Genomic DNA, 16,368 nt, shown 5'->3' with positions numbered 1-16,368 from the left:
GGGTAGAGATGAACATTGATAGAGACAAGAACTAATTTGTGGGAGTGGAGTACAGGCCCCCTAATAATACCCACACAGTATGACAGGGTATAAATGAAGCAATAATGGGAGCTTGTCAGCAAGGTACAGTGATATTCATGGGAATTTTAATCTGCATACAGACTGGAAAAATCAGATGGGCAAAACTAGCTTAGAGTCACAGGATCTTAATGGCACAGGAGGCGGCCACTCGGCCCATCATATCGGCACCGACTCTCCAAATGAGCATTATAACCTAGTGCCATTGCCCTGCCTTTTCCCCGTACCCCTGCACATTAGATGATTATTTGAACAGGAACAATGCCCTCTTGAATGCCTCGATTGAACCTGCCTCCACCACACTTCCAGGCAGTGAATTCCAGACCCAAACCACTCGCTGTATGAACAATTTTTTTCTCACATCACACTTGCTTCTTTTGCAAATCACTTTAAATCTGTATTCTCTCGTTCTTGATCCTTTTACGAGTGGGAACAGCTTCTCTCTATCTACTCTGTCCAGCCCCCTCATGATTTTGAACATCTCTATCAAATCTCCTCTCAGCCGCCTTCTCTCCAAGGAGAACAGTCCCAACCTCTCCAATCTATCCTCATAGCTGAATTTTCTCATCCCTGGAACCATTCCTGTAAACCTCTTCTGCACTCTCTCCAATGTGTTTACATCCTTCCTATAATATGCTGCCCAGAACTGTACACAATACTCCAGCTGAGGTCTAACGAGTGTCTTACATGAATTCAGTATAACCTCTTTGCTTTTTGCAATCTATGCCCCTATTAATAATTCTCAGGACACTATATGTTTTATTAACTGCTCTCTCCACCTGTTCTGCCACCTTCAATGATCTATGCACACATACACACATCACTCAGAGGGAGTACGGCTGCAATAAGCTTCAAGGGAGTAAGGCAAGGCTGGATGGCCTCTACTTTAATGCCAGGAGTATTACAGGTAAAACGGATGAGTTAAGGGTGAGGATTGACATGTGCAATTGTGATATAGTAGCCATCACTGAAACGTGGTTGAGGGAAGGGCAGGATCGGCAGCTCAACGTTCCGGGATATAGAATCTTTAGGCGAGACAGGGGAGGGGGTAAAAGAGGAGGAGGCATTGCATTATTAGTTAAGGAGTCCGTTACTGCACTAAGGAGAGATGATATCTTGGAGGGGGCATCGAATGAAGCTTTGTGGGTAGAGCTTAGGAATAAAAAAGGGGCAACTACATTATTAGGTGTTTATTATAGACCCCCAGATAGTCAGCGGGAAATTGAGGAGCAAATATGTGTACAATTTGTGGAGCTGTGTAAAAACAATAGGGTAATTATATTAGGTGATTTCAACTTTCCCAACATTAATTGTGATCGACATAGTGTTAAGGGCTTGGATGGAGTGGATTTCTTGAAATGTGTACAGGAGAACTTTTTAGGTCAATATGTAGAGGGTCCAACAAGGGACGGTACATTGCGGGACCTAATTCTGGGGAATGAAGCCGGACAGGTGGCTGAGGTGGTGGCGGGCGAGCATTTTAGTGATAGCGACCACAACATGGTACAGTCTAAGTTTGTTATGGACAAAGAAATCGACAAGTTGCAAAAAAATGTTTTGGATTGGGGGAGAGTGGATTTTAGTAAAATAAGGCAGGATCTGGCCAAGGTAGATTGGGAACAGTTACTTGAGATGAAATCTACAGAGGAACAGTGGGGGGTGTTCAGAAAGGAAATGGGGAGGGTACAGGCTCAACATGTTCCCTCTAGGGTGATAGGAAGGAGTAACAAGCCCAGAGAACCATGGATGACCAGAGATATTCAGGTTACGATGAGAAGGCGGAGGGTGATGACAGAAGGATGCTTTAGTGACTGGAAGCCAGTGTCCAGTGGCGTACCACAGGGATCTGTGCTGGGTCCCCCATTATTTGTCATTTATATAAACGACATAGATGACTGTGTGGGGGGTAGTATTAGTAAGTTTGCGGATGACACAAAGATTGGTTGGGTGGTTAACAGTGAGGTTGAGTGTCTTGGGCTACAGGAAGATTATAGACAGGATGGTCAAATGGGCAAATAAGTGGCAGATGGAATTTAACCCTGAAAAGTGTGGGGTAATACACTTTGGAAGGAGTAATTTGACAAGGAAGTATTCAATGAACGGCATGGCACTAGGAAGTTCTGAGGAACAAAGTGACCTTGGCATGTGTGTCCATCGATCTCTGAAGGTGGAGGGGCATGTTAGTGGGGTGGTGAAAAAGGCATATGGGACACTTGCCTTTATCAATCGAGGCATAGATTACAAAAGTAGGGAGGTCATGCTGGAGTTGTATAAAACCTTGGTTGAGGCCACAGCTGGAGTACTGTGTGCAGTTCTGCTCGCCACATTATAGGAAGGATGTGAGTGCACTGGAGGGGGTGCAGAGGAGATTCACCAGGACGTTACCTGGGATGAAACATTTGAGTTATGATGAGAGGTTGGATAGACTTGGGGTGTTTTCATTGGAGCAGAGAAGACTGAGGGGCGACCTGATCAAGGTGTACAAGATTATGAGGGGCATGGACAGGGTGGATAGGGAGCAGCTGTTCCCCTTAGTTGAAGGGTCAGTCACAAGGGGACACAAGTTCAAGGTGAGGGGCAGGAGGTGAGGAGGATGCGAGGAAAAATATTTTTACCCAGAGGGTGGTGATGGTCTGGAATGCGCTGCCTGGGAGGGTGGTGGAGGCAGGTTGCCTCACATCCTTTAAAAAGTACCTGCATGAGCGCTTGGCATATCATAACATTCAAGGCTATGGACCAAGTGCTGGTAAATGGGATTAGGTAGGTAGGTCAGGTGTTTCTCACATGTCGGTGCAGACTCGATGGGCCGAAGGGCCTCTTCTGCACTGTGATTCTGTGAATATTAAAAACAGCAAAGAATAAGATTGATAAGGAGGGAAAAATGAGTACGAGCAAAAGCTCGCCAGAAATAGAAAAACAGATAATTTCTATAGATATTGTTTAAGAAGTGTTAGCAAAGTGAGCGTTAGTCCAATAGAAGGTGAGTCTGGGGAATTAATAAAGGAAAATATGGAGATGGCAGATGAATTGAACAGGTATTTTGCATCAGTCTTCATTATAGAGAATACAAGTAACATTCCAGAAATAGCTGTAAATCAGGAAATGGAAGGCAGGGAGGGAGGAACTCAGGTAAATCACAACCACCAAGAAAGTTTTACTGAGCAAATTGTTGGAGCTGCGGGCGGAGAAGTCCCCGGGCCCGATTGACTTCATCTTCGGGCGTTAGTGTCTAGGGAGATAGTTGATGCATTGGTTTTAATATTCCAAAATTCCCTAGGTACAGGGAAGGTTCCATTAGATTGGAAACTAGTGAATGTAACTCCTTTATTCAAAAAAGGAGACAGAAAGCTGGAAATTACAGGCCAGTTAGCTTAACATCTGTTATTGGGAAAATGTTAGAAGCTATTGTTAAAGACATTAAAGTAGGACAGTTAGGTAAATTCAAGGTAATCATGCTGAGTCAACATGCCTTTGTGAAGAGAAATCATGTTCAACTTATTTATTGCAGTTCTTTGAAGTAACACATGCTGTGGATAAAGGGGAACCGCTGGATGTACTGTACTTAGATTTCCAGAAGGTATTTGGTAAGGTGCCACATGAAAGGTTATTGCAGAAAATATAAACCCATGGTATAGGGGATAATATATTGGCTGGGTAGAAGATTGTCCAATCTAACAGGAAACAGTAGATATAAATGGCTCATTGTCTGGTTGGCAAGATGTAATGAGCTGTGTGCCACTGGGATCAGTACTACAGCCTCAACTTTTTTACAATTTATATCAATGACTTGGAGATGGGACCAAAGGCATGGTAGCTAAATTTGCTGATGATACAAAGATAGGTAGGAAAGTAAGTTGTGAAAAGGACATAAGGAGGCTACAAAAAGATATAGATAGGTTAAGTGAGTGGGCAAAGATCTGGCAAATGGAGTCTAATGTGGAGAAATGTGACATTGTCCATTTTGACAGGAAGAATAAAAAATGCCGCATACTAGCTAAATAGTGAAAAATTGCAGAGCTCTGAGATGCAGAGGGATCTGGATGTCCTAGGGCATGAATCGTAACAAGATTAGTATGCAGGTACAGCAAGTAATTAGGAAAACTAATAGTATGTTATCATTTATTGCGAGGAGAATTGAATACAAAAGTAGAGAGGTTATGCTTCAGTTACAAAAACAAAAATTGCTGGAAAAACTCAGTAAGGCTGACAGCATCTGTAGAGAAAAAGACAAGAGTTAATGTTTTGAGTCCATATGACTCCTCTTCTCCTAATTTAAGTAAGCATGTAAATGCATTGGAAGCAGTTCAGAGAAGGTTTACTAGGCTGATACTTGAAGGGGCAGGTTTGTCTTTTGAAGAAAGGTTGGACAGGCTGGGCTTCTATCTGCTGGAGTTTAGAAGAGTAAGAGGCAACTTGACTGAAACATAAGATCCTGAGGGGACTTGATAGGGTGATGTGGAGAGGATGTTTCCCCTTGTGGGAGAATCTAGAACTGGGGCTGCTGTTTAAAAATAAGGGGTCACCCATTTAAGACAGAGATGAGGAGAAATCTTCTGAGGATTGAGTATCTTTGGAACTCTCCTCCTCAAAGCAGCCCACTTGATTGGCACCCCATCCGCAAACATTCTCTCCCTCCACCACCGACACACAGTGGCAGCAGTGTGTACCATCTACAAGTTGCACAGCAGCAACTCACCAAGGCTCCTTAGGCAGCACCCTCCAAACATGGCCTCTACCATCTAGAAGGGCAAGGGCACCAGATAGATGGGAACACCACCACCTGGAAGTTCCCCTCCAAGCCACACACCATCCTGCTGTTCCTTCACTGTTGCTGGCTCAAAATCCTGGCACTCCCTAACAGCACTGTGGGTGTGCCTACACCACATGGACTGTAGCAGTTCAAGGCGGCACCTCACTACCACCTTCTCGAGGGCAATTAGAGATGAACAATAAATGTTGGCCTAGCCAGCGCCGCCCACATCCTGTAAATGAATAAAAAAAGGCGATGGAAGCAGAGTGCTTAAATTTTTAATGTAGAGCCAGATAGATTGTTGGTAAGCATGGGATGTGAAAGGTTATCAGGGATAGGCAGGAATGTGAAGTGGAGGTTGCAATTGGATCAGCCATGATCATATTGAATAGAACAGCAGACTTGAGGGGCCAATTGGCCTACTCCTGCTCCTAATTCGTATGTTATTCACACCTACCCACCAACACAGCAGTTCCCCAGTGCCTACACCCCACTCAAAAGCGTGGTGCTCCCTCAGCCCCGCCCATGTAGGTTAATGAATCCAAGGTTTATGAGTGAGTAAGGACTTGGTGAGGAAGATAAAATCAGTGGTGAGGATACAGAGTTGTAAATAAGCTTAGTGGTTTCTGCCCAGTGGAATATGGTTTAAAGTGAGCACAGTCAAGTATCCTGTCTCACATAGCAGCCAGGCATTGGCAGGAGGGCAATGCCAGTGGGGGCAAATCCCAAACTGTGTGAACAAAGACATCTTACAGAGCAGGGATAAGAGATGATGTAGTTACTAAAGAATCAACCGAGCAATCTGATAGCACTGAAAGAGTGCTGAGGTAGTCAGAATTATGAAGGCCCATAAGGAGGCCTACTCATAAGGGAAGCCTACACATTCCTAGAGAACATCATGTAAGGCAGAGATGGAGGTCATGGAGCTTAGAATACTACATAAACAGCTCATTTTGAGTTGCTAACATGGCATCAGCTTGATGGGATAATTAACTAAGACCAGAAATACGCAGATGCTGAACAAAGGAGCCGAATAGTACGAAATATATGGACATAGCCCCCTCTCCCGCCAATACCCTCAAATTAGTGCTCTTGGACATTGGCTATCATCAATGCTGAATTCTCCATGGCAACGCCTTGACCATCAGCACTCTCTTCTCATGTGGTATAAATGTGTTGTTTTTCCTGACATTGGTATTTTCTTGCGAATTGTCCTGATGAGCGCAAGACAAAAAAAGTCTCTTTTGTCAGCAATACTCAAGTTCTGTGTTATCAAGTGACCCTTGTAAATAGGGCCCAAGTCATTTGCTCACCATGCAAGCTTGATGCTGAAATGGGGGCATCAAAGACAACCTATGGGATAATGGCTATCCTCATCAGACCATTTCATGCTATATATCATGCAAACTCATGAACGAGCATAAGGCTGCCACCCTTGCCCTGAAAAGTGCCCAGTCTACCTTGGATTATCCTGGAAGTGCAAGGTCTCTCAAAATATTTGAGTAACACTTGAAGCTAGCTGTATCACGCTGCTACTATGCAGTAGCAACACCAGTGGTATTCGCTACTAACAGGATGTTGCCGTCGAGCCAAAAGGTTCTGCCTATCACACAAATGAGCAATGTGGTATATGAATTTCAGTGCCAGTATGACGCTAGGTATGTAGGTAATACGTCTCAAAGACTGGCAGATCGTATCAACAGCATGCCCCAGCCACTGTTCGTAACGGGCAAGGTACAGACCATACCCAACCAGCCCGTGCTTACAAAACTCAAAAACACAGTGTCCAACATTAGATGTGATTCCGTGATTGGACAACATTTGCTAAATAATCCTCAGTGTGCTAAGAATTACGCTGACAGCCAATTTAAGATTATCAGCTGGGCTTGCAGTGTGTCATATCTGTGTGAACTGGAAGCTAGATATATTAATACACAGGGCTTCGTTCTTTACAAACAGAAAGAACAAATATATATATAGCGCCTGTTTCAGCTCAATGAAATAAGTGACAGCCATTCGCTGACTCATTCCTCAGGGCAATGCCGTAATCAATCAGGGTCAAGCTGCCTGGTTTAAATTTCAAACAATGCTTGGCAGTTATCAGCCCCCATCACTGGTGCATTTTCCGATGCAATGCCTCTACCACAGTCCACTTGCCAACCAATCAGCACTCTTTTCACATGCAGTATAAATTGCTGTTTCCCCCTTATATTGGCATTCTTGTGTGGTATCCTGATAAGTGTAAGGTGAAAAGCTTCAACATCTCTTTTTTCAGAAATACTCAAGTTCTGTACTACCAAATGATTATTTAAAATTGTAAATGTTGCTATCCTGTCAAAAACTTTCACTTTTATCTCCAACAGTTGCACAACACTGAGCTGCAGCAGCACAAGTAGTTTCTTTTATTATAGCGAGGCCAGCATTTATTGCCCATCCCTAATTGCCCTCGAGGTGGTGAGCTACCTTCTTGAACTACTGCAGTCCATGTGGTGTAGGTACACCCACAGTGCTGTTTGGGAGTTTCTGAATTTTGACCCAGTGACAGTGAAGGAACAGTGATATATTTCCAAGTCAGGATGGTAAGTGACTTGGAGGGGAACTTCCAGGTGGTGGTGTTCCCATCTATCGGCTGCTCTTGTCCTTCTAGATGGTGCTGGGTGTGGGTTTGGAAGCTGCTGTCTAAGGAGCCATGGTGTGTTTCTGCAGTGCATCTTGTAGATGGTACACACTGCTGCTACTGTGTGTTGGTGGTGGAGGGAGTGAATGTTTGTAGAAGGGGTGCCAATCAAGCTGACTGCTTTGTCCTGGACGGTGTAAAGCTTCAAGTGTTGTGGGAGCTGCACTCATCCAGACAAGTGGGGAGTATTCCATCACACTCCTGATTTGTGCCTTGTAAATGGTGGACAGGTTTTGGGGAGGCAGGTGGTGAGTTACTCGTCGCAGGATTCCCAGCCTCTGACGTGCTCTTATAGCCACAGCATTTATATGGCTGGTCCAGTTCAGTTTCCGGTCAATGGTAACCCCCAGGATGTTGACAGTGGGGCATTCAGTGATGGTAATGCCACTGAATGTCATGGGGCAATGGTTAGATTAGCTGATAGTAATACTTATAGAATCTCATCCTGATCAGTCTGCAATAGCTCACCCAGCTTTGGCACTTGACCCCAGGTGTTAGTGAGGATGTCAAATGGGCAGGGCGTGCCTTTGTCACAGCAAAGTGGTCAATCCCATTTTACTGATTTGTTCTATTTATCCTTGTGTGATGTGGAGGAACTTGCGCTCGGCACATCAGACAGCAATTAAGAGTTAGCCACATAGGCGTGAGTCTGCAGACATGTATAGTCTAGACCACCCTACATAAAGCACCTTGGCATGTTTTCTGTTGCAAAGGCACTGCAGAATTAAAAGTTGCTGTTATAATACCAGTAATGAACTTAGTGCTGTATGCTAAGAACTGCGAATAGTTTGCTTCCTAGTTTCCTACAGTCCTTTAAAAGCTTGTGGAGCTCTCCTTCTCCAACCTGAGGTGACCATCCTGCTTCCACATCCAGCCACCTTTCCAAAGATTTATGAGAATGGTTCCAGGGATTACATGGATGGATTGGCAAAGTTGAGACTGTTCTCCTTAGAGAAGGTTCAAAGAAGATAGAGGTGTTCAACTCATGAGGGATCTAGACAGAGTACACAGGGATAAACTGTTTCCACTGAACAGTCATGGACCAGAGGGCACCAATCTAACGCAGCAAGTGGTTAGGATCTGGAATTCACTGCACGAGAGCATGGTGGAGGTAGATTAAATTGTGGCTTTCAGAAGAGAATTGGGTAATTAGCTAGAGAAGATCTGCAGGGCTATGTGTGGACTAGCTGAGTCATCTATATTTGTTTTCTGTGAGAACATGAATGGCCCCCTTCTGAATTGCAACAATTCCATGACAATTCTGACAATGAGGTCATTCTGGACATCATTACATCTATGGTCTTATGAAATCTCCCAACTCATCAAAAGAAAAACCATACAAAAAAAGCCATTTCATATAGACACAAACTTGTTAACAAATTATTGGAGTGTGTTTTGGTTCCAGGAGTGATTAGTTTAGAGCCTCATTGGCTGAATTTGACAACAGAAGGAGCACTTTCCTAGAGAAATATCTACTTCACATGACAAGTTACCGATGCTCCAATTCAAGGGCACATTCTGCAATATACTGGGTTCAGCACAGGAAGTTCACCAGGAAGAGCTGCATGAAAATTCCACTTTGCATTAGTATTAACAATCCATTCTCAATCAAAGCAACAATATTGCCAATGAGTGACGTCCTGAATGTGTGCAAGGACCAAGTCCTATCCGATCAGCAGTTGAATGTAGCTGTAGAAACTCTGTGCGAATGATGGGGAAAAAATACAGCTCAAATATTCAGTCCTCTCACTCCCAGGGCAGCTCACACCCCGCCCCCCTACCCCCCAACCCACTTGTCCCCATTCCCAGGACAGCTCACACCCTCAACCTCCCCACCCCCAGGGTAGCTCTCACCCTCAACCTCCACCCCCACCCCCCCCCGAGCTCTCACACACACACTCAAACACTCCCCCCACCCCCACAGGGGAAGCTCACACCCCTCGCCCCCCCAGGAGCTCACACTCTGCCCCAACACCCTCCCCCCTCAACCCCCAGGGCAGCTCACGGCCTCAACACCCCCATCCACAGGGCAGTCCAATCTTGATCTGCCACCCACCCTTATGCAATTACATACCCTTACTTTAAGTTTGATACTATCTTTAGCTTTTGTAGTTAACCACAGATGGTGGGTCCTCCCCTTGGGAGTTTCTCTCGTTGGAAGGTATCTATTCTGTGTATTCTGAAATAACGCTTTAAATATCTGCCACTGCATCTCTATTGTCCTATCCCTTAACCTAAATTGCTAGTTCACTTTAGCTAGCTCTGCTTTCATGCCCTCTTAATTACCCTTAAATTTAAAATACTAGTCTTAGACCCACCCTCAAACTGAATATAAAATCCAATTATATTATGATCACTGCTACCTAGGGGCACATTCTTTATGAGGTCATTAATTAATCCTCTCTCATTACTCAACACCAGGTATAGTAGAGCCTGCTCTCTGGTTGGCTCTACAATGTGCTGATCTAAGAAACTATGCACAAAACATTCTATGAATTTGTCATCTACACTACCTTTGACCATCTGGTTCCAGTTTATATGTAGATTAAAATCCCCTGTACCTTTCTGACAAGCTCCCACTATTTCTTCTTTGATACTCCGTCTTTCCATGTGATTACTGTTAGGGGCCCTGTACACCACTCCCACATGCGACTTGTCTTTATCATTCCTCATCTCTACCCAAACCACTTCTATATCCTGGTTTCCTTAACTTAGGTCATCGCTTTCTATTGTGTTGTTGCCTTTAATTAACAAAGCCAACCCTCCATCTTTTCCTAACTTCCTAAAAGTCACATACCCGTCAATATTTAAGTCCCAATCTATCCCATCCTGTAGCCATGGCTCTGTAATGGCTATTAGATCGCATTTACTTATCTTTATTTGTACCATCAGTTCATCTGCTTCGTTTCAAATATTATGTGCAGATACAGAGCCTTAAGTTTTGTCCTTTTATTTTTGTAATCTTTAGTGTCATCCTGTTAGTTTACTCTTAGACTTGTCCCTTCCTGTCATGGCCTATTTATCATTTCCCATGTTAATACCTTTCCCTCTTATCTTGTCTCGACTCCTTGATATGTCACATCTTCCCACATTTGATCCCTTGCCCCCACAAGTGAGTTTAAAACTCTCTCTACTTCCCTAGTTATGCGATTTGTAAGAACACTCGTCCTAGCATGGTTCAGGTGCGGAGAATCCCAAAGGTCCAGCCCCCACTTTCCCCAGTACTGGTGCCAGTGCCCCATAAATTGGAATCCACTTCTGCCACACCAGTCTTAGAGCCACGCATTCATCTCCCTAATTTTATTTGACCTATGCCAATTTGCATGTGGCTCAGATATTAATTTAGAAATTATTACCTCTGAGGTTATAGTTTTTAATCTGGTACTTAGCCCTTCATACTGGCTATGCAGAACCTCTTTCCTTGCTCTGCCTATGTCATTGGTACCTACATGTACCACGGCAACTGGATCCTCTCCCTCCCGCTGCAAGTTCCTCTCCAGCCATGAGGAGACATCCCGAGCCCTGGCACCAGGCAGGCAACACAGCTGTCTGGACTCTCGCTCTTTGCTGCAGAGAACAGCGTCAAGCCCCCTCACTATACTGTCCCCTGCTACCACTACATTCCAGTTTGCTCCCCCTGCTTGAACAGCTTCTTGTATGATGGTGCCATGGCCAGCCTGCTCATCCACCTTGCACACCTCACTTTCGTCCATACAGGTTGTGAGCATCTCAAACCTGTCTGACAATTGCAAAGTCTGAGGCTCCTGCACTCCTGTCTGCTCGGTCCCTTAACCTGCCTCACTCATGGTCACACCCTCCTGTTCCTCACCACTGAACAAAACAGACAACCCTAATCTAAGAGGTGTGACCATCTTCTGGAACAAAGTGTCCTAGTATTTCTCCCCCTCCCTTATGTTGCGCAGTGTCTGCAGTTTGGCTTCCAGTGCAATAATCCTGATCCGGAATTCCTCTAGCTGCTTACACTTTCTGCAAACGTGTTTGGCCTTGGCATCTAAACGCTCCCACATTCCACAACTGCAACATAAGTAAGTGTGACACACAGTGACGAGTAAAGCTTTTAAAAAGACCTACTAGCATCATCTGCAACGTGGGGCTTCCCAAGGGCTCCAGCATCTGTTGGATTAAACAAGAGAGTATAATGAGAGTAAAGTGGAAAGAATGCTCTCACCTTCATTACTACATACACACACAACACTGACCCTTTCCTAACTGAGCTTAGTGTACAGAACAGCCTCAGTGGGCAGAGTTCTGATTTGTTGCCTTGCTTTAGATTCTCCCAGTCAGGAGGTTTTCTATGTAGCAATCCAACAGAATCCCTATAATATTGTAAACACCTACAACAAATTGTGCTCCAATCTGCAAACTCTGAGGAACACAAGCTAACATTATGTCACCTGAATTAAAAGTTCAAGCCTTGATATTGTTCTGGCAGGGGTAATGGCCCTCTCCTGCTGGGGGTGGGAGAGGCAGGGTGGGGAGGGCTGGATCCACCCCTCCCCCAGCCCCTCCACCAAATCTGTCCCCTCCCCCACCCCTCAAAAATCCCCCTTGCCCCTCCAAACACCCCAAATTACCCCCTGTGCCTCCAAGTCCCCCCAATTACCCCTCCCTGTCAAGTGTACCATTCAACCCCCCCCTTAATTGGCCCGCCAGTGTGAAATTGCGGTCTGGCCCACCCGACAAGGGTAAAATTCTGTCATTAATACCGACTCTCTGTCTTCTGTGTGTTAACCAATCCTCAATCCATACTAATACATTACTCTCAATATCTTGAGCTCCTATCTTGTTCAATAACCTTTTATATGGCATCTTATCGAATAACTTATGGAAATCCAAATACACTACATCTACCGGTTCCCCTTTATCAACTCTGCTTGTTATATCCTCAAAGAACAAAGAGCAAATTTGTCAAACATGATTTCCCTTTCACAAAACCATGTTGACTCTGCGTTAAGCTTTGTTAAATGTCCTATTTCTTCCTTAATAATGGACTCTTAGCATTTTCCCAACAACAGATGTTAGGCTGACTGGTCTATAGTTTCCTGCATTTTGTCTCCCTCCCATCCTGAACAGGGGCATCACATTAGTGGTTTTCCAATCTGCTGGGACCACTTCCTTTAAAACCCTTGGATGCAGGCCATCAGGTCCTGGCAACTTGTCTGCCTTTAGTTTGTCAAATACTTTGTCCCTTGTGCTAGAGACAGTTACAAGATCTTTCCTCCCATTAGCTCCTCGCTAATCTGATATCTTTGGGATGTTTATAGCGTCCTCCACCATGAAGACCGATGCAAAATATTGGTTTAAATTATCTGCCGTTTCCCTGTTCCCCGTTATCAATTCTCCACTTGCATCCTCCAAGGGTCCCATGCTCACTCTGGCCACTCTCTTTTTATATACCAGTAGAGGCTCTTGTTGTTTGTTTTTATATTTAGTCATAGAGGTCTACAGCACAGAAAAAGACCCTTCGGCCCATCGAGTCTGCGCAGGTCAAACAAGTACCTAACTATTCTAATCCCATTTTCCAGCACTAGGCCCATAGCCTTGTATGCCATGGCATTGCAAATGCACATCCAAATACTTCTTAAATGTAATGAGGGTTTCTGCCTCTTCCACCCTTCCAGGCAGAGTTCCAAATTCCCACGACCTCTAATCAATTTTCTCCCTCTTTATTAGCTTTCTAGTCACCCGCTGCTAGTTCCTAAAAAATTACCAATCCTTTGGCCTATCACTAATTTTCACCGCTTTGTACGCCTTAGTGTTTGATTGGATACGCTCCTTGACCACCTTTGTCAAGCACAGGTGGTTCATCCTTCTCCTTGAGTCCTTTTTGCCTGGGATAAATTTTTGCTGAGCATTATGAAATATCTGCCACTGCTCATCCACTGACATTCCCCTTAGTCTATTTTCCTAGCCCACTTTAGGCAACTCTTTCTTCATACCTCTGTAATTGCCATTATTTAAGTTGAGGACACTGGTTTGAGACCTGAGTTGCTCAGCCTCAAGCTGAATTTGAAATTCTACCATGTTGTGATCGCTACCCCTAGAGGATCCTTAACTACAAGGTCTTAATCTTACCTCATTATGCATTACAAGATCTAAAATAGCCTGTTCCCGGGCAGGTTCTGCAATGTATTGCTTTAAGAAACAATCCCTGATGCATTCTATAAATTCATCTTCCATGTTACCCCTTCAAATCTGATTTGTCTGGTCAATATGCAGATTAAAATCACCCATGACAATTGTAGCGCCCTTCTTACACACCTCCATTATTTCCCGATTTATACTATGTCCTACATCGAGACAACTCTTTGGGCACTCCCCCAAATCACCTCTCCGCACCCCGAGACTGCCCCAATCACCAGTCCATCCCACCCCCGAGTGCTCCCAATGACCAATCACCACCAATCCCTGCAATCACCCTTCACCCCCAAAGCCCCTCCAATACCCCCAAGCACTCCCCCTGGAGCACCCCCCCCTCCCCACCCCGAGCGCGCTTGGCGCCCCCCCTCCCCACCCCGAGCGCGCTTGGCGCCCCCCCCTCCCCACCCCGAGCGCGCTTGGCGCCCCCCCTCCCCACCCCGAGCGCGCTTGGCGCCCCCCCTCCCCACCCCGAGCGCGCTTGGCGCCCCCCCCTCCCCAAGCGCGCTTGGCGCCCCCCCCTCCCCACCCCGAGCGCGCTTGGCGCCCCCCCCTCCCCACCCCGAGCGCGCTTGGCGCCCCCCCCTCCCCACCCCGAGCGCGCTTGGCGCCCCCCCCTCCCCACCCCGAGCGCGCTTGGCGCCCCCCCCTCCCCACCCCGCTTGGCGCCCCCCCTCCCCACCCCGAGCGCGCTTGGCCCCCACCCCGAGCGCGCTTGGCCCCCCCCGGCCCCCCCCACCCCGAGCGCGCTTGCCCCCCCCCGGCCCTCCCCACCCCGAGCGCGCTTGGCCCCCCCCCACCCCGAGCGCGCTTGGCCCCCCCCCACCCCGAGCGCGCTTGGCCCCCCCCCACCCCGAGCGCGCTTGGCCCCCCCCCCACCCCGAGCGCGCTTGGCCCCCCCCACCCCGAGCGCGCTTGGCCCCCCCCCACCCCGAGCGCGCTTGGCCCCCCCCCACCCCGAGCGCGCTTGGCCCCCCCCCACCCCGAGCGCGCTTGGCCCCCCCCCACCCCGAGCGCGCTTGGCACCCCCCGGCCCTCCCCACCCCGAGCGCGCTTGGCACCCCCCCCCTCCCCACCCCGAGCGCGCTTGGCACCCCCCCCCTCCCCACCCCGAGCGCGCTTGGCACCCCCCCCCTCCCCACCCCGAGCGCGCTTGGCACCCCCCCCCTCCCCACCCCGAGCGCGCTTGGCACCCCCCCCTCCCCACCCCGAGCGCGCTTGCCCCTCCCCCCCACCCCGAGCGCGCGTCCGAGCCCCCCCACCCCGAGCGCGCGTCCGAGCCCCCCACCCCGAGCGCGCGTCCGAGCCCCCCCCCACCCATTCCCAAGCGCGCGCGCGCGCGTCCGAGCCCCCCCCCGATCCCCGAGAGCGCGCGTCCGAGCCCCCCCCCCCCCGATCCCCGAGAGCGCGCGTCCGAGCCCCCCCCCCCCATCCCATCCATCCCCGAGCGTATCCGCGTGCGCCTGCCCCCACCACCGAGCACCCGCCCGCCTCGGCTCCACTCGAGCTCCAGGCTGCGTCCGCCTCTTTAGGGACTAGGCCCGGGCGGCGCTGGGTGGCAACACACCGCCCCCGCGGGGCGCTGAGGTCAGGCGGTGCTATAAGCCACCGCTCATCCATCCTTTCTTCTTCCTCCTCTCTCTCTCTCCCCCCGTCCCTCTCTCCTCCCTGTTCTTTACCTGAGGAAAGCCTGTGAGCGACGCCATTCATCCGCCGCTCCAGCACCGCGCGCGATGGCTCGTCCGCCCGCTGCTCTCGCGAGATCTCACACCCGCTCCACAACAGGCACCGAGAGATCTCGCGAGATCCCCCAACCGCCATCCCTGGGTCACGTGGGACGAAGCCCCGCCCACGCCGCCACCAATTTATGGCCTCCCTGAGGTCAGTCAGAACAACAACTCGCGACCTCCGATCTGTCATTAACTCAAACCAACCTAAATACTGAACATTGAACAGGATTTCACCCTACCTGCAATTGAAAACCCCCATAATGTTGTTTAAACTAATGTTGGATCTGGCTCTGCCTAATTCTCAGCAATGCATTCTAGATCTTAACCAAAAGTCAATCACTGCAGGTACTGGAGATCTGGAATTAAAACAAGAAGTGCTGGAAATTCTCAGCAGGTCTGGTAGCATCCGAGTAAGACAAAATAGATTTTATCCACCCTATGTAGTACTCTATGCCTTAAGAATTTGAACACCAATTTCAAATCTCCCAACCGTCTCTGAGGAAAACAGCCCCAGCTTCTCCAATCTATCGAGGTAATTGAATTACTGTAAAGACTGAATCTTTTATGCATCCTCTCTCACGCCCTCACATTGTTCCTAAAATGTGGTATCCAGAGCTGGATGCAATACTCCAGGTGAGGCTGAATGGATTCACCGTAACTTCCTTGCTTTTGTGCTCTATGCTCTTTATAAAGCCACGGATCCCAACCTGTCCTGCCATCTCCAACGGCCGTGGGTTTGGAAGGTGCTGCCTAAGGAGACATTTGATAAAGTCCCACATCAAAGATGATTGCAGAAATTAAAACCTCGTGGTACAGGGGGTAACATATTGACCATAAGACACAGGAGCAGAAGTAGGCCATTCGGCTCCGCCATTCAATGAGATCATGGCTGATCTGATAATCCTCAACTCCACTTTCCTGCCTTGGCATGGATGGAAGATTGGCTGGCTAACAGGAAGCAGAGAGTAGGCATA

At 47.8% G+C, this 16,368-nt stretch overlaps 1 protein-coding gene across 2 annotated transcripts in view; it reads right to left on the bottom strand.

The window, feature by feature from the left end:
* The window catches only part of LOC144674608 (poly(U)-binding-splicing factor PUF60-like), a 67,934-nt gene extending 52,483 nt beyond the window's left edge, over positions 1-15,451 (bottom strand). For both annotated transcript variants that reach the window (XM_078535883.1, XM_078535884.1), the window contains exons 1-2: positions 15,344-15,451; positions 11,598-11,639 (exon numbers count right to left, since the gene is read on the bottom strand). In XM_078535883.1, the coding sequence (XP_078392009.1) occupies positions 11,598-11,639; positions 15,344-15,370 (69 nt within the window). In that variant the 5' untranslated portion in view covers positions 15,371-15,451. The remainder of the gene's footprint in view (positions 1-11,597; positions 11,640-15,343) is intronic.
* Positions 15,452-16,368: the final 917 nt, after the last annotated feature.

Source organism: Cetorhinus maximus, chromosome 3 (genome assembly GCF_964194155.1).
Source record: "Cetorhinus maximus chromosome 3, sCetMax3.hap1.1, whole genome shotgun sequence".
NCBI lineage: Eukaryota > Metazoa > Chordata > Chondrichthyes > Lamniformes > Cetorhinidae > Cetorhinus > Cetorhinus maximus.
The sequence above is the reverse complement of the archived record's forward strand: the minus strand, read 5'-3'. Positions and strand labels throughout refer to the sequence as shown.